The sequence below is a fragment of the Pithys albifrons genome, chromosome 1, assembly GCF_047495875.1.
Source record: "Pithys albifrons albifrons isolate INPA30051 chromosome 1, PitAlb_v1, whole genome shotgun sequence".
NCBI classification, from domain to species: Eukaryota; Metazoa; Chordata; class Aves; order Passeriformes; family Thamnophilidae; genus Pithys; species Pithys albifrons.
In genome coordinates this window covers 73,864,575-73,883,772 of record NC_092458.1, presented here as the reverse complement: position 1 = coordinate 73,883,772, position 19,198 = coordinate 73,864,575, and the positions used below count along the sequence as shown (strand labels likewise).

The 19,198-nt window shown below is 38.1% G+C and overlaps 1 protein-coding gene across 1 annotated transcript in view; it reads right to left on the bottom strand.

Moving 5' to 3' along the window:
• Positions 1-19,198, bottom strand: part of TRPC6 (transient receptor potential cation channel subfamily C member 6) — an 88,959-nt gene that overhangs the window by 29,235 nt on the left and 40,526 nt on the right. The window contains exon 2 of the mRNA XM_071555230.1: positions 7,545-8,319. Within this exon, the coding sequence (XP_071411331.1) occupies positions 7,545-8,319 (775 nt within the window). The remainder of the gene's footprint in view (positions 1-7,544; positions 8,320-19,198) is intronic.

Below are 19,198 nucleotides of genomic sequence, written 5' to 3'. Positions count from 1 at the left end.
GTCCAGTATTCAAAAATTTTAATACATGAATGTCCTCTTCCAAATTAAAGGAATATTAGCCATTTTAGGTTCACAGAAAAAGGAAAAACACAGAGGAAACTATACACTCTTGTATGATTAGGTATCAACTATTCCAAACTGATATCTGACCCTTGAACACCAAAGGAAAAAAAAATAATTTTCAATAAAATGGGAGCAAAATCATTTGGCCTTCATAATATTATTACAAAATATCATCATATATTAGTATGTGCATATTTTCTGGTAGGAGACTGTTACGGGTTTAGCTAAGTCTAAATTTAGGCTTTAGTTTTCAGAACAGCTGACTTGAGCTGGGTCAGGCCAGCTGATAGCTGACTTCTACTGGCCAATGGCTTTCCATACCATATTCTGATGTCATCTCAACTATAAATACAGTAGAGTAGGAGGAGTTCTCTCAGTTCCCATCATGGCTGAGATAGAGACAGGACATGCTGCCACCATCCTGCTGAGGTGGGCCTTGTTGCTACCCTGCTGCTAGTTCTCATTTTGTTTTAGTTCAGGGAAGTAAACATCTTATTATTGGTTTTTTCTCCTCTCTTGTTGGGTGTCTTTTGGGGGGCTTTATGGATCCAGAGTGATGGGATCTGTTTTTGGTGGGAGGTAGAGGATTGTTGTTATATTGAACTTGTGTAGGTGTGTGTTACATTGCAGTTTACTTTTAATTTTCTCTTTTCTGTATAAATATATAAACTTGTTTTAAGTTTTCCATTTTTTTTTCCCTTTTCTTGGCAGAGCAAGGGAAACTCTTACCCTGTGTTTGGGTACTTGGCATTTTGCAAGCTCATCCGAACACAGAGATAAGAACATTGGTTCATATTCATACACACGTTTCATCAGTATTTTCCAGCTCAAGTGAGTGAGACCTGATATGGAGTTTCAAAATAGTATGTGAGAAGACCAGCACTCCACAGGGGAGACAAATGCCTTTGGGTAGTCTCAAAATATCATATATGATAATTTATTCTAATGAATAGTTACTCTTAGAAAAGTGTATTACTATTTACCAAGATGAATACCAAATGGACACTTTTTATGTAGAGCCAGATCCCCTATTCATGCTTTGCTGAATTATCCTTTCTGAATTTAGGTTTGTACACAGTGCCACAGTACATATTAGCACACAGTAAATTCATCAATAAACTCCATCATTTTATTTTCTCACTTGCAAATGCAATAATACAGCTTCCCCTCCCATGAAATACTACCACAGCTGTGACCACGGTAATAGCTGAGCTGAAATGTCCTCAACAGTCAGGTTGTAGCAAACAAGCTTTGAAGAATTGAGCATTGCTATCACAACCTCCACCACAGCTGTGGCACAGGCAGAATCAGCTCAAGGCAGAGCCTGTCCCTCTCCAACTCACAGCTTGCTGTCTTAAAAACTATTCCCTTAGAAATTTATCCTTTCAGGGAAGGTTATGGAGGACAGATAGGATGATAATGTATTAAACTGCTACAGGAAGATTTGTCAGGGTCTGCACTTTGTTTCTAAGAAATCAAGTGTGTTAAGCTGCAGAGACTATCGCATGGGCCGCCTTTTGCCCTTTGTCTCCTTGGTCTACTTAAAGGTGTAATGACAGCAAAAATGACCAATACACCCTTCAGTCTCTCTCTGTCCCACATGCACAGAAAGTTCCCCTAGTTTCACATGTCTCCTACCACTAATGTGAGCCAAGGGAACATGGCAATTTTTTTAAATGGTCAAAGGCCAAATTCCACAACTTCTCCTTTACTGCAAATTGTAAACAGAGTAAATTAAAAAAAAAAACTCTCTTGGGTGACTTAAGAAGGGAGTTAGAAATAAAACTACAGTTGGAGGCTCTAAAAATAATCAGCCCTTAGTTCTCAATAAAGCATGTGTGCCTTATTTTATGCATGTGACAACACCGGTTCAGGGCTCCTCAGCAGTTTAGGAAGAAACAAATTTTGCCAAATGCTGCCACACCAAGGATGAGAGGGCAGCACTAGCTGGTCTCACCCTGCAAAAGGAAGGTGATGGTTTGGGATGAGCCTCATAGGGCATGAGGAACTGGGGGAGCAAGATGTTGGTGGCCAGGAGAGCATCACCACAACTGTTTCTCTAAGAAGGGGCCCTCGGTCTCCTGTAACCAGTCACAGGCTCCCACTGTCCATCCCAGACTATGCCCAGGATCAAAATGCTCTCAAGATGCAAGCTGACACTGAACCCTGCAGATGAGATGGAGCAGTGCTCTAGACCATGTCCTGGCCTTTCTTAGTAGAACAGCAGAGGCCAAGATCAGAAACATGGATACTGCTATGTTTATCGGATGGGGCTCTAAATAACCTGGTCTAACAGAATTAGAATTTAGGATCTAAATGACTTAAAATTTCAAAGTCCTTTGTGAATGTGGGATGTAACATTGGTTTTAGATATCTTAGTATGTAGCTAAACACCTTATTTCCCTTATAAAGACGGCCCTTATTCCTTCAGTGCTTCAGTCCTTCGCTAATAGGTGATATATCTTTTTCAAGAAAGCTGACAATAGCCATAATGAAGGCTGGGATCCAATTTCTGTAGTGAGAGTTGTATAATTGGAAAAAAAAAACCCAAAACCAAACAGAAAATCAGACTTTGAGATGACAAATTGAATTTTGTTTCTCATCAGAAAAGCAAACTCAGATGACCTTAGTAGGGGGATTAATTTACAACCAACAGTAGCGTATCTACATCTAACCTAAAAGTACATTTTCCATTCCATTAAACAATAAACCAGTTTGTTGCCATTATAGTTGCACTGGACTTTGTACTAAATGCTAATCTTATCCATTTTAAACATCACTGAGCCACAGCTGTGCCTTTCAAACCTCCAGGCCACATCTCTGCAGGACACCATTTGTCATATATCATCTACATCTTTACAGACATTATTGAGATACTACCTCTAGGGTGGGCAAATGATTGATATGACAGAAAACATGAGCACAATCTCCAAAAATTCTACATGATATCAAATCTCATAAAGCTGCACATTTCGACATGTCCTGCACCTGGGTCGGGGCAATTCCAGGCATGGGTATGGGCTGGGCAGAGAATAGATCAAGAATAACCCTGGGGAGAAGGACTAAGGGTGTTTATGGATGAAAGGTTCAATGTGAGGCACAATGTGTGCTTGCAGCCTAGAGAGCCAATCAAAAAGATTAATATATCAGAAGCACCTTGGCCAGCAAGTCAAGGAAGGTGATTCTTCCCCTCTGCTCTTGTGAAACCCCACCTGCAGTGCTGTGTCCAGAAGGAGGAGGTTCCCCAACAGAAGAAGGAGGTAGACCTGTTGAAGTCAATCCAGAGAAGGGCCACTAAGTTGTTCAGAGGTCTGGAGCACCTCTCCTATGAAGAGAGTTGAGTCTGTTTGGCCTGGGAAAAAGAAGGCTCTGGGAAGGCCTTAAAGCACCTTTCCATAAAGAGGCCTGAAGAAGAACTTTTCACAAGGGCATGTAATGATAGGACAAGGCAAAATGGCTTTAAACTGAAGCAGCATAGGTTTAGATAACATGTTAGGGAAAAATTTTTTACTCTAAGGGTGAGGCACTGAAACAGGTTGTTCAAAAAGGATTCATCACCCTGATGCCGAAAGGGTTTTTGTTCTGATTTTCACATTTTGTAGATTTTAGGAACACAGTAGTTGTAGATTTTTAGAGGGTTAATATTTCTAACAGTTTAAGTTTAATGCCTTTCTATCACTACCCCTGTCCCAGAACAGGGAGCTCAAATTCCTTTAGTTAATTAATCTTGTTTAGACTCCTTTCCAAGGTGAAGAGCTGAAGGATATCAGAAGGCCTACAGAATGAAACATAAACATAGGTCAGAGTGACCCAAAAGCCAGAACTGGATGAACTCCAAGAGACCTTTGTGTGCCTGAGGAAGAAGAGCTGATGAAGACAGAGGGTCCTGACGACCCCAGACCCAATTCCAGGGGGTTGGACCAGGGGTGGGACTGGGGCTGGACTGAGAAATGTGTAAAGCAATGATTGGAGGGATCTTATTATAAAAGCCATAGAAACAAGAACTGAGACACATGCATGTCACCATGTATTCCTGTGGGCTGTAGGCCCTGTGTTATTAAAGGACCTTTACTTTTTATCTTACCCTACACTAACGTGGCTCGAAGTCCTGTTTTTGGGGGGAAGGGTCATTCACGGCATCACCCCAGGAAATGTTCAAGACCAGAGTGGAGGTGGCTCCCTATCCCTGGCAGGGAGGTTGGAACTAGATGATCTTTAAGGTCCTTTCCAACCCAAACCACTATATGATTCTATCATACAAAAGTAAATTAAATGGTCTTCAGAAAATCCTGAAGATCTTAGAACTACTCAGGATGCCTGAATTAGCTGTTTGTTTGGTACAGAAATATTCTTAAACTGTGTTTGACCAGTTAGTCTTCCACCAGAAGTAATCTACCTTTTTTGGTTTTGCTGTTAATAATGTTCCTCCAAAACACTTTTAAAAATAATGCCTTCAACAAAATGCAAAAGGCATGTAATGCAAGATGACAGCACTACATAGGTTTGTAGAAAGGAAGGAGTTTATTCCAGAGAATAGTGGTTTCCACCGATTATGGCATTTCCTATTCTGTGCGAACCACAGTTTCATGGTCAGTGCTCTAACACTAAGAGAGAGAAGAAATTTATAAGATAGCAATAAACCAGACAGGATCACAGTTTGGCACTGACCCTTTCTATTGCCTCTGAGGAAGACCTGGGAATTATCTGTGCCACTGGTTGCTGTAGGTACCCATTTGAAAGCTCCCCTGCAACAATACCCCATCAGGACTATAAAATAATTTTTAAAACAGTGTATTACCAGAAAGTTTAATTTCCATTTAGGTAAGGTTTGAAATACTTCAAATGGCTCAGGCAAACCCTAGGTGGAGCTAAAGATTTGCCATGCCCAGCTTACCTATATGTTAAAAATATACTTGTTTTGACTACACTAACACGTGTAACACATTTTTATGAAATCCACATTTTTACGCAGCACTATCCAGGTAATTGTAGCAAAATCCTGAAATAAATTAAGGGTAACAATTCTTAGATAAATTTCTGAAACCACGGATATGAGCTTGCAGGAGCACAAGCTAGCCCACACTCAGTAAAGCAGACAGTGTCCATTTCCTGTAACTTGCACACACTTGTACTGCCTTCACTGAACCTAAGCCAGGAATTTTGCAGTGAAGTCCCTAGCCTATCTAGATATTGCAAATGTCAATCCCTTATCAATAGTGTAAATGTTAACTCTCATCAATGCACATATACAAATGTACTCCATGGTCTTCGACATTTATCCAGAACCACCATGGGATCTTAGTACCTGTAAAACATTCCCAAAAGACCTTACATTGACCTCTCCTGATGAAACCTTAGATTAAGGGAGAGTTAAATTTCCATGTTGCCTTGTGTTCCTGCTCCTCACTGTTCCTATTCACCTCCACTCGAAGAGTATGTATGTTCCCAGCAGAGCCTGGATGATTAATGCCCAGCAACATGGAGCTGCTCTGTCTCTCATCTAGTTTCCTATTTCTGCTGAGAAACAATACCTCAAAACCTCTGTTAAAATCCTTTATACACCACCACACTAGGAGTTAAGCTCTAATTTTAGAGAAAACAACTGAAACAAAAGAGGAACTAGAAAAAAGCAGAAGTCCCTGAAGAAGGACCTCCTTATGGCACTTCAGAGCAGGCTGCAGAAGCTTGCTCTGTGACCCAGCCGCACTGTTCTCACTTGTGTGCTTCATCTTCTGCCTGGTGGTGCCAGGGACAAATAGTGCACTCCCAGCCCATCTCACCGATTGTGTAGTGCTGCACACATTTGAAAGACACTCCTTGCTGACTATTCCAGATGATGATTTTATCTTTATAATAATCTTAGCTTGTGTCACTCCAACTGTGATAAAGGGAACTATACAGTTCCTACAAATCAGACATGCTATTTATTTTAACATAGCTGTAAACCTAACAGGGTGCATTTATGGTTTATGAAAAATGGTTTTCTGTTTTGTTCTAAATTTACTCCTCTTTAAGTTTATCAGCTCCCTTTGTTCCCATCAGCAGCTGCTAAAGAGAAAGAAATGAGTATGTAGTTTAAATACTCTTCTCTGAACTGTACATGAAAGCAGTGGATGAAATCTCAATCCATGAGGTCCTAAGGATTTTTGTCAGGGACTCCATAGTGAGGATATGCATCCTCTGCATTAAGTTGAAATGGTCCTCCCAGCATTTTGTCTTATTGATATAAAATAACAATCCTCCTCTGCTCCAATTTCTGATGTTTAGCTGCTGTTTTTAAGATCACCTTGCATGTTCTTTCTTCTTATTTTCCCTCTCCAGAAAAAAATTCTTCTTCTTAAAAGAGACTGATGCCATAAAGATACACCTATGAACACAACTCAGGAGTAATTTGTTCAGAACTGCAGCATCTCAGCTCAGGTTGGCTGCATAGAGACAGGGTCACAGACTTGTGAACTGCTCCACTGCTAAGATGAACATTAAATATTGATTACAATTACTTCAAACACTTCTTAACACAATATTGGAAATTATTCTATTCCTGCTTTGGAGGGGGTTTGATCTCCTGCTAGGGAAGTCTACATATCTTGCTCTGTCACAGGACCATCTGCTTTCAAAAGAGTCTTCTAAGGCAAACCCAATATAAGTGATGTCAACTAACCTAAGTTATAATTAACAATGGCAATGTTTGCACAAAGCCTGACTTTGCATTTACTGAGACAAAAAAGGTTCCATTCTTACTGTCTTAACACAATCAATTTAGAAAATATTTCTATAAGTTGTGCATCATTGTATCTACATAATGAAAAAAAACCAAAAAACCACTTCAAGTCTCAACTATTCACATTTTTTTCAAAATCATGCATTTGTAAAATATTAAAAAATTTCTACAACACTGAAAAAAGTCTTTTAACTTCAGAGAGTTCACATATAACTAAGTGCAAGTAAGTAAAAAAGAGGAAGAGATGACTAGAATACCAGGGGGGGGGAAAGCAGGACATTAAAAAAGAAGGACATTTATTTAGAGTCCTTTTGGTGAATAAATGCAAAATAATGTGAAGAATGAGAAAGCTTCCCCAACTATGAGCAAGTAACAAGAATGCATGAGCATTTAATAGAATCATGCAGCTTGTCTTGCCAAACGGTAACAAAAGGTACTACTTCAGTCTCCTCTTTCCCCTGCCCTAAGCCACCTTCAGCATGGGTTTGAAGGGCCCCCTTTCCTATCCTGCCTGACAGGAAGTAGAAAATTAGTTCCCTGGCACATTCTACAGAAGTAGCATGAATTACAATCAGCACACAGCAATAAGAAATCCCAAAGATTTAAATCTTCCATTCATTAAACAACTGTACCTCTCCCCAAATTATCCTGATGATTTATGAAGATGATGATGACCTCTTGCTGCTCAAGGAATGGGATAAAAACCTTTGATTGAACTTTGCAATTCTGTGTCTGTCAGATTCAGTATTCCTCTACTCACCTTGAACTCTTTCTCAATGTTGGCAAGCACAGCCAGCTCATTGCTGAGCTCTAAGGCAGTCATTACAGGGTCTTCACTGGACAAAGACAGATAAGCAGGGCTGGCCAGACCTTTGTAGGCATTGATTCTGGATCTAGAATGGCTGAAAGAGTCATGCTTTTGTTTCTGATTGCATTCACTGCACTTGCAGAAATAGTCATGTGGCCTGTCAATCCGAGCTCCTTTCCGCAGCAGAGTGTGCACGATCTCATACTCATGGCAGTGAGCAGCCAGAATGATTGGTGTAACATCATGGGAAAACCGTGTGCCATCTTCATCATATGCATAGAAGTCATCGTGCTGGAGCTCTGACTGGCTAGGACTCAATGCAAGCCTCTTGCCTTCAGCAAATGCTGGATGGTTTAGGATGGCTTCCACTATCCGAACGTAACCCTTGCTGATAGCCAAAAGCAAGGCATCGCCCACCCGAGACAGGTTCTCCTTCTTCAGCAGAAGTTCTGTGATCTCCAGGTGCTCATTGGCAACTGCCAGCTGCAAAGCGTTCTGTCCCATGTAGTCCACACAGTTCACATTGAGTGAGGGGCATTCTTCCAGCATTTTGCGAACCACTGGAATATTTCCATATTCTGCTGCATCCAGAAAGCGCTCCTCCTCAAGAGAAAGACTTGTTGAGTGGTCATTAAACATATATGCTGGCCCTCGACTGGCTTGTCTCCTCCCCTTCTCCCGGAGAATGGTCTGTCTTCGTAGTGCGAGTCTGTTCTCGTTGCCTCGGCTGTGTGCAAATAGAAAAATTATCAGTTCAGTTTTATGGAAGGGCATGTCCACCTTAAATAATAATTAAAATATTTTAATACTATATCTTCTGAATGCTTTTAATGCAGCAGGAAGACTAGAAACCCTGACTTTGGCCACAGTCACTACAAAGCCCTGAAATCAGTAGCCAGCTATATTTTATTTCAACACGAACTAAAAGCCCTAATCAAACATCATTTAAGAGTACACTTCTTTCCTTATTTTGTCCTCATAGCTCATCGTGAAAACAAGCCACAGTGCAAAAGGAGTCAGCAGTCATGGGATGAGGAATGAGGGATTGCTCATGACAGCAGGGCACACAAACATGGAAACTCTAAATTCCCTCTGCTTCAGAAAAGCAGGCAGGCTGACTTCACTTGCTCTTATTATTCTTACCCTCATCTCTACTTCAGCATCTATCTAACTCACACTTTGGATCTGGTTTCTCACCTTCACCCTGCTAATGTTTTTCTGACATCTATAACTGAATGCTAATATATTGAATCTGGACATGATAAAAGCATACAAGTACACTGTATGACATCTCTTACTCACCATCTCCACCATCCTGTTCATTATTGTAGTTCATAACCTTGATATCCTATTTATTACTTCCCTGAGTGGCTTGCCAACAAATCCTGCCAATTCTTGATTCATTTTAGCTCTGAAAAGTTCTCCAGTCTGCTACCACTGAAACCCTCAGCCACTCCAAACCTTTTAAAGTTAATTATTAATTACATGATTAATTTTTTTTAATGACTGAAACATAAAGGGAAGTATATCAAATTTAAGTTTATTCAGGAATGCTACAAAATGTTGCATTCCCTTTAACACGAAGAAAATCTAATTTGTGAGTGTTATTATTTCAATAAACTAAGATCCCAATCCTCAATAGAAATTCAATTGTGAATAATTTTCTCTCTTAGAATTATTCTGCTAAACTACGTAACATTCGCCACAACTTCATCATTTTTTATTGAATAGTAGCTTAATGATTCTTTACATACATATGCTCAAACACACTTCACTAAATTCAGTATTTCTCATAAAATAATAACCATGAGCAATATTTCATCCATTAAATACTTCCTAATGAATATGAATTTAAATGTCTATATTTAACTTCAGTATACATTTCCATTTTCCTCTTGCCTTCTCAGTTCCAGAGATACAGTTCCCTGTAGCACTGAAAATGCTTCAAATTGCCCAAGTCTTAAATATACAAAGAGCAATTTTTCTGCAAGACAGTAACAGGTATGGAATGTGGCATATATCTCAATTGACAACAGCAACACTGTTCAATGTGCAGACATTCCTAATACTGTACTACAATGGCAAGTTCACAGCTTCAGTTTGGACCACATCTATCATTCCATGATAAGGAACAATGTTAGATCCCATCTCCTACTCCTCAAGATCTCTGCAAAGGCTGAGTTACTGTGGGTTCACAGCATATGAGAGGGCATGGATATGTTTGCTAATGTCTTACAGATGAATATGCTATATGGCTGATTGAAATTTTTCTATGCATATTTCCAGACATTTTAAACAATATGTTTATATTTTTTGAAAAGATAGCCTTTGGAGAGGTTTCATAGAAAACATAAAAAAAAAAAAAGAGGAAATTTTACTGGCATTCATGACAATATTGGTGCCAAAACCTGAAATTCACTAAACAGAAGCCAGCCTCTTGTAATAGTTGTAATTTTTGACAGGAAATGTGTGTGCTAAATTAGAACAGGAATGAAATGCTATCAAGTAGAGATCACAGCAGAGAAAACAGACACCAGAGTTTACAGTTTTGAAAGTTATACCTTAAAGGACTGCACTGTGGTTCTGACTAGTTTTTTAGACACAGAAAATGAGAGTGTACTTATGAGGTGAAAATCAACTGGGAAAGTTGAAAGGAAAGAGAAGGAAATTAAAAGCTCAAAGATGCAGGGAGGAGGTGAATGAGAGAGAAAAGAATGTAAGGGGAAATCAAAACCTTATAGATTTTAAGATTATGCACTGAACAACTCTTCAGGGATGACCACAGCAACACCACAGGTAGGCAAGAAGAAGACAACTTCCCTAACTTCCATAAGAGTCAATGCTCAAAAAAAATAAAGGACTTAACTACCCCAATTAAGTTAATCCTATAGTCAAAGGTTTTAACTGTATATTCTTGAGTTTTATGGCTTCCTAGAAAAAAGAGGCTCAGTGTAAAAGTCATAAAATTTTGGAAAAAAAAAATGTTGATGGTGATCAACTGATCACAACTGATTTTCATTCACCATTGCTTTTGCTTATCCAAATGGTGCAATGGTTGGGCAAAAAACCTCATTTTCATAGTGAAATTAACTAGAGCTAAAGAAAAAACAAACAATGCATAGCACAAGTTATGTGTCTTGTACATGTATACTGCTACCAAATTTAATTGAACATAGTTTGGTTTTAGAGCTTAATTGATAAAAATTACAAGTTTCTCTAATGCAAAAGAACTAGTGAATAAAACATGAATAGAAAAACTGTAATGTGATGTCACAGGAATACTCTGAATTGTGAAAATATTAAGCAAACTTAAAAGATTCAACATATATATACAGAAAAATTAGGATAAATATAAAATAAAAATGATACAGCTGTTTTCTGTGTTACATTTCCATAGTTCACAGGATCTGTATTTAAGACTAAGTTTAGTTTAATGAGATTAATCTCTCAAATGCCTACAGTCTGTAAAAGTAAACTGAAATGAGACCAGGATTCAGAGCAGCACCTCCACTTCTTTGTACTTAAGTACTGCTCATAGGATGGTTAGAATCATCAACATAACACTAGCTATGTTATGCTTATATTAGTCTCAGATAAATAGCCTAAATTCCTGACATCTACTCAACTCATAATAACACAACTGTACTGCTTATCCTTCTTCTTCTGATTCTCACTTTTGGCAGAAGCACTGAGACAACATGTATGCATGCAAAGATGGAGTTAGGAAAGCTAAAGTTTGTTGCAGTAAAAAGTAGGAAAGGATGTGAAAAGCAGCAAAAATATTCTGAAAGCATACTAGAAGCAAATGGAAGACAATGGAATTCCTGTGCACCCACCACTTGTAAAGCTCGGAAGTCTCTGAGTTTCTTAAAGGGGCTTAAGTATTCCCTGAGGCAGGCACAAGGGAGAATGTGACAATGTTCTCAGGAGGTTAAACAAAAAACTTTCACTGGTAAACTTTAGAAAATAAGGGTACTTGGAAAATTCTAAAGCAACAATCAAAATAAAGCACTTCACAAAGTACTGACTTAGCAAACTCTAACCCATAAGGCACCCAGATTTTGAGAAGAGGAAATTAGGAGAAAAAAGAGAGAAAAATATACCTACAGCCTTGGTTCTAGCATGGTCTCAGCTTCTATAAAATCCAAGATAATAGGGACACAACCACATGTATACTTGTGCAATTGCTCTTATCTGCTCTGGTCTCTTGGGGCACTTCCCCCAGGTGAGGCTTTTGGTGTGCCAGTGGTTAATAGCCATTCTGAGCTGGACTAGAGCCCCCAGGGGTGGGGTGTTGAGCAGTGCACTGTCCCACCTACACATGACCTGTCATCACCCCCACAACTTCAGCTGTTTTGAGTCAGTAATCATTTACCCCAGTCTCTCACACCCTTCAACCAACTTTAGTGCTTAAACCTTAGGCAAAGAAAGTTTGAGTACTTCAGTCTCACCTGTGTCCTTCATCACTGGGTCCACCAGCATAACCAGCCCATGGTGATTAACTGATCTAATACACAGCCAAAAACTGCAGTTCATTAAACATTTTTTCTTTCACTTTTTTAAATAATTGAAACAGGTATGTCTACTCTAACAATACATTCAGTGTGATTTATGAAAACAAAGAGTAATTATTGCTAGTGAAGAATATTTCAAATTAGCTTCTTTTTCAAGTAGCAATTCCTCTTTCCTTGCCTGCATTTTGAAGAAAATAATTGCTTAAATGGTAAGTAAGTACATGCATTCCTTAGATAGTAGCTCATCTTCTGGATTAGAATTTATTGCAGAAAGAAATAGAAGATTTTTGCATTGTTTCCTGGACATGCATGCCATAATGCATGGCTGATGTAGACCTCTAGAATATCAGCATAATCCATTTTCCTTGCATCAATATATTTTGAATGTATGAAATCCATTTCCTGGATTGCCCATATGCAACAATTACATTTAATTAAAGTTAAGGGTCTGTAATGAAAACTGGTTCTTACAGCATGATTGTAATAAAGAAAGTTAAATTGTGTAAGACACTTGATTGTCACCAAGAGCAGGGAAAGAAATTAGACAGTCCAAAAGATTATGTTCAGCCCTGTTAGGTTCTTATGTGCATACACTTATTTCACCATTACTAAAGCCCTACCAGTCCAGTTTTTATTAAAAAGAGGTCCATGTTAGCATCTATTGTCACAGAGGCTGGCCATGTAAGTCAAAGTCACTTGAAACCTCATTCTTCCCAGACTGTAACTGCTGATTGCAACAGACTATTAATGCACGTTTGGGCAGATAAAGTCTGAAAACCTACATTTATTACTACTTACTACTGAAGAGTCAGTATGACCAAGCCTGGAATACTGTCATCATTTTGGATATCATATTACAGCAAGGAGTTCTACAAAATAAGAAATTAAATGTGAGAGAGCAGCAGAGGTTACACAGTCTATTGCATTTTCCATCTTAAGAACATTAAGGGGTTTGGGGGGGGGGCAGTTTTTGGTTATTTTGGTTTTGTTTTGTTTGGGGGTTTTTGTGAATTATTTAGGATGGTGCTCATTTCACTTCAACCTAGGATCAGCAGAATTCAAGCATAAATTAGTGATTTTTATCTTCTCTGTATACAGAGACATTCCTCCTACCTACTTTTTAAATTGAGTACCTATATTTTTCCATTGTTTAAAAAAAGAATTCTAGCTGATTATGACCTCCTGTAACATATACAATTTAGCAGGAATACAGACCAAAAATGGATGATGAAGTCAAGTCCCTTACAAGTACGGACACCACCATAAACAATTCCCATTAAAAATATTGGACTCTGTCTTCAAGGAAACTGCTATCTCACTGAAATTTTATTTTCTCTCACTAATACCACTAAAAGACTACTCTTGAATTTGACTGTTCTAGTACTCAGAACCATTAATCTAGTTTTCAGCCTAAATTTAAAAATCACCTATAGATCTATTTTACTCAAATAAGCAGCACTTGCCCCTGACAGTGGTTACCTGAAACACACAAACATATGGTAATCACACCCCATCGCAACTTTCATCTTGCTGAGCTAAAGTTCATCTCATTTTCTGCTGCATCCATGCAGTTACGTCTGTCACAGAACAAAAACCTGCTTGAGTACAACTTCCTAAACTTAAAATACAATACTCCCTTGTATCAGTGTTTGCAGTAAAATGAATAGCCACCTTTTTTATGTAGTATGCTTTTTATGTAGCTAGCTCTCTGGTGCATTTACATCCAAGAAATCATTTAGGCACTACAGAGTCCTCTGTGAGTCAGTGATGTCTTCTGCAAAAGCGCTGACTCTCCCTAATCAGGTGTCAGACAGTGAGTCTCAGATTTATGAACTGAAAGAGCTGTGCTGAAAGATCTGATTTTGATCCTGAATTCCCTTTGAGGACACAGACTTATTACAAAGAGTTGTGGGGCAAGGAAAGTTTATGTATGGCAAACTGTGAGCATCCACAGCACTGTAATCCAAAGCAAAAAAGCTTTTCAGGGAAGTCTGCAATAGTTACTAGAAGCTGAACAAGCCTGCACAGTGACAGAACAGATTACTCCTTCCTTTACTCACATAGAAGGGTTTATTATACTCTAAACTTAGTACGTAAGAGTAGTCTGTTAATGCATTTAAGGTTTGGCTTCCCTTGAAAAGTTCACTACCTTTAGAAGAAGACTATACAACTTCTCAGGAAATTAAAACATTTTAAACTTACAAAATGCAATTTTGCTTCTACTTTCAGGACCATGCTTTAGCAAGAGGCTATACTGAAGTCCCTTACTTGTGTATATTAATGCAAAACCAGACATAAAGCCCGCAGTCCTCATGAAGAGAAAATAAATGTGTACTCAAGTACATTTGCAGCAATGATAATCTACAGACTTGAAGCATGGTAAGGAAAAAAGGGGACTGAGACTACTGGCAGAATCCTAGAGGAAAAAAATCAGAGAGATACTTTCAAAGCAAACTAAACGGAGAAAGTAGAATTATGTTGGCACACTGTTTTAATCAAAACCTTCTCAATCTAGAATTTTGTAAATCTGCCAGTCACTAAGTGTGACAATACCATCCCCTGCTTGTTCAACCTCAAGTAAGCAGCTGAAAAAATGCTGGAACCATTACTAATAACTTCTGAACCAACTCTGTGTAAGAGTTTCCATAAAACCTGAAAGGCGATGAACCTGTTTCTACCTCCCCCCCAAAAAAAAAAACAAAAAGAAAAATAGTACACTAAATAATTTTCAAATTTAATTCTCATAGACTGCTGGTAAATTTCCAATAATTAGCAATTAGCTAGGAGATCAGAGAAGAAGTAATACCAAACAAAACCATCAGCACCAAACACACAAGAATAAATTAACTTGAAACAAACTAATTATTTGGATTTGGATGTTCTGTTCTTCTACTGTTCTTTATATATAATTTATATAATTTGAAAAACATGTGTTTTATAAAATTACATACTGATTGATATAAAAAATAGGAGCATATATGAAATAAAATAATACATATTTAGTCCAACCAGAGAGAGGATGGGAGCTTAGACAGACATATGGTCTGAATCTCTACAGGATTCCATGCTATGGGACAGAATATGAGAGCCTATAGAAAGGAAGATTAGATTGAAATTCTACATGTAAAGACAGTGAACATGTTGAAACAAGTATCTGGAAAAGCTTGAGTATTTCATCCTCTGGCACAATGATCCATACTTCCCCCATACCCCTTAGAGGCTGGTGGTAAACTGTAACTGGGCTATAAATAACAAGCCAAAACCATCTTTGGATATTCACAATAAAATTTACAAATAATCAGTGACAGTGACCCTGTTAGAAGTAAGAAAAGTCCATAATGAATATCCCTTAATAATTTAATTTTTATAGCAGATGAAAGATACAAATATTTTGCTCATGTGGGTATTTTATTTCAAAAAGCATATCTAACACAAAGTATGAAATGTGTCATGTTTGAGACTTTCATTTGAAATTTTGATGGAAACACATTGGTCTTCTGTGACTGCCCTGGAGGCTCTTCTGAGACCTGGACTCTCAAAACTTTTTGTTTACAGGCTGCTGAGAAGTGTTTTCTTCAAGTTGATTATGTTGTGCAAATGCTTTTGTACAGAAGCAGTTGAAAGCAATTATGTTTTAGAGAGTATTTCATCAATCATAGTTTGCAAATCTGAATGGGTAATGGTATAACAAACATTTTCTTCAGGAAATAACATAAGATTTTTCTTTCTGTCCTGGAAAGTAGTTTAGTGGGTATCTAATGTTTGATGCAGGAAAGCACACAAAATAATGCAAACCATCACTTCCCAGGTTCATTTTCTTTGTCATTCATTCACTCTAATTTTTAGCCTATTCTTACACACGAGTAATAAACCCAGTGGCTTATTATTGAGGAAGTATCTGCCAATCACTGAAATAGAAATGACAAGTAAACAGAAATACTCAGGGAAATGATTAGTAAAACAGTATCTGGATAAAAAAAGGCCCAAGGAAGAAAGGTAATCTGGAAAACTGTAGCTGAGTCTGCTTAAAGGAGATTTATCAGAAACAAGAAAGAAAAGAGCACTCTGATTGCTTGAAGCTATTAAACAGAGAAATGAGATTTAAATTCTTTCCTAAAAATAAAAAAGAGAGAAGAGAGTCCTTTACCAACCCAGAAGCTTTGATGCAGCACACTCACAAGGCAAACAAAACAGAGCAAATTAAACAGCATAGGATGGTTAAGCAAGGCAGATGACATGAAGAAATGGGTTGAGACTGCTTAGTATGAAATGTCAAAAGAGATCTTTTTATTTTATCATCCTTTTCTTTGAGGATTACTATAATTTTAAGCTTTAGAAGACTATTATGGAACTGAATCTTGTAGGTCTGAAGATAGTGCTGTACCTGAGCACATGCATAATTTCATGTTGATTGTTGAAAACATTTGCCAAAAAGGTTTAAATATCTTTAAAGCCTAATTTTAGCATCGTTACTGAAAATACTCAATTCTTATTTTCCAGTAGTCAAGCATGCTCAGAATTTTATCTAGATATGCCTGCAAAACTAGGTCCTTTCTATCTAATACCCGTTCAAACATTTTTCCTCAACTGTAAAAAAATGCTGAAAGCATTCACCCTTTAAAACACATTTTATTTAGAGTGTAATTGCCTATTTTCAGTGCTTATTTGTTCAGTGTGTTACTCAGAGGTTGTTTAAAGATAGGAAGCATTCTTTTTTTCTGGGCTGTTTCTTGCAGAAGGTGGCAAAGCATATTGGTGTGTGTCCACCAGAGGGAACACCTTACTAAGCTTGGCACTTGATAACACCACTATCCCCTTCTATGCTCAGCATATCAAGAAAAAAGTTATAGTTCCACATTCCTTACATGTTCTCCAGGAAGTTCCTTTTAGTTCCTACTGCATAACTTTTGTTACATCTTCTACCCTTCTGGTGACAGACCATCCAAAGTTTACTGGTTTCAGAACAGTAAAGCAACGGTCAAGAAGTCTCAATAACTCAAATTAAAGCTAGTATTTTATCTACAAGACTGGGGAACTAAAAGGAAAATTAGAAGCAAATGAAATACAAAGTATGACTTTAGCATAAATTAACAGCTGATTACTTTACTAATTTGTAGCTTTTATAGAGAACATCTAAACTACATCACAGTCTTCAGTGCCATGTGTGTACAGAGGTATCCCACTTAGCCATTTTGAGATGAATTAAATAATTCTTCAGTTCTGCACATATCTATATGGCTTTGGAGTTGAGGCATAAATAATTTGTACAGGTCTGTCTGAGCTTGTATGTTTGTAAAATTTAATGTCCTGTGCCTTGTTCACTCCTCAGTTACTGCGCAATGTCTTACTTTGTCACTGTAGCTGGTGGTGCTTTTGGAGGTTACTTCTGTTAGTCCTGGAACTATTTCCCCTGTCACAAACTCAGTTTTCAGGTGAAGTGCCTGCTGTCCGTTTCAAGTCATGTCTTACAGAGCTATCAATAGTGTACAGCATAGGTGCTGTGCAAGCAGTCTGCTGTGCTCACAGCCTCTTGCTTTCATTACTCATCTCATTATGAGATGACTATCAGGAAGACTACTGCAGAAAACAATTGCTGGCTCACTGCTTGTCTTAAGTAAGCTTCTCCTTTCCATTACGGATCACTGGGGTTTCTGTGTTAGCAAGTTCACTGCAGTTAGCAATCTAAAAATTCAAGGCCTAACTTCATCTGAGATGAAGGATCCAACTTAGGCAACTTAGGATCCATTTGTTTGCCTAGATATGGGCCCCTTGAAAAGGTTCATCTAGCGATGAACCAAAGGATCCTCCACTGAAATTGTCACAACTCTCCTATCATTATTACTGTCATTAAGACTATTCTCAATGAAATGTAGATTAAATCACTAAAGCTAACAGGTCATGTTTTTTAAAGTGAAGCTAAAACATTGTTCAGTTAGAAGGATCACAATATAATGGCTGTAACACAAACACAGCTGGTTGTCTATGACAAATATGCCTCTATAAACAGAACATTATTACATTAGTAATGAAGGAGCAGACATCAACACCATAGCCTGTGGTATTTTCTCAAAGTTCCTTAGGAATAAAGCAACAAGAAGTTCAAATAAAAGCAAACCTCATTTCTCTTACAGATCAGTGGATTGGTACACCGTCATGCAGCATGTGCTTTAGTGCTGTGTCCCACTGGTTATAAATAAAAGCACTTAAAATAGAGCATGGATACTTGCAACAATGCCAAAACTGGATACAAACAAACTTCTGTTATATACAAGCAACTTGATTTTGATAGTCTCCTGTTGGAAACTCTTAGATTCTTAAAGAGAAACTGTTTTTCAAACAGTAAGTTACAGAAAACATATTTTATTTCTCCAAGGCAAAACTTGTTACACAAAATGTTGATCCCATAGAGATGGAGGGACAAATGCAATTTCTTTTTTTATCTTCAAAAAGATTAAAATTAATTTCTATTCAAGTAAACAGGTTAATTCATGTACTGCCATAATTTCCATGGTGCAGCAGTTTTGCTAACTGCTTAGTAAATTAGGTCAGGATGTTGTTTCATGTGCATTCTTCCAGAAACACTCCCAACCTTCTGCTGTGCTTTGGCTGCTCACTGCTACTGTCACACTGTGTCATTCATTACTCTGACAGAAATACTGGGGCATCTCCGTGTTCACCCCAATCAAGGAGCATTTCTGAAAGAAACACCCCTTTATCCCCTCAAAAAAAACCCAACCCCCCTAGCCCTCCCACCCCCCCAAAAAAAAAAACCAAAAAACCCCAAAAAAACCCAAAAAACCCCCAGACAAAAATGCTTACTTGAAGCCTAGATCTCCAGACCAGTTTATTATACAGATGCAAATCCTTAGGTTGGCCCATGGTAGGAGGCAGTGGGAGGACAGGAATCAGTGCCAGGCAGCAAGGAGAGGAGACTCGATTCTTGTGGTGACAGTGGCTGTTAAAATCACTCCAAAGTGTATGGAAATCCATAGACTAATGCTAAACAAACAGCTATCGTAATACTGGTTTGTACCACAAGGACTACTGTCTACCAAGTTGTTTAGTGCAACTTCTTATTTTCCTTGTATTCTC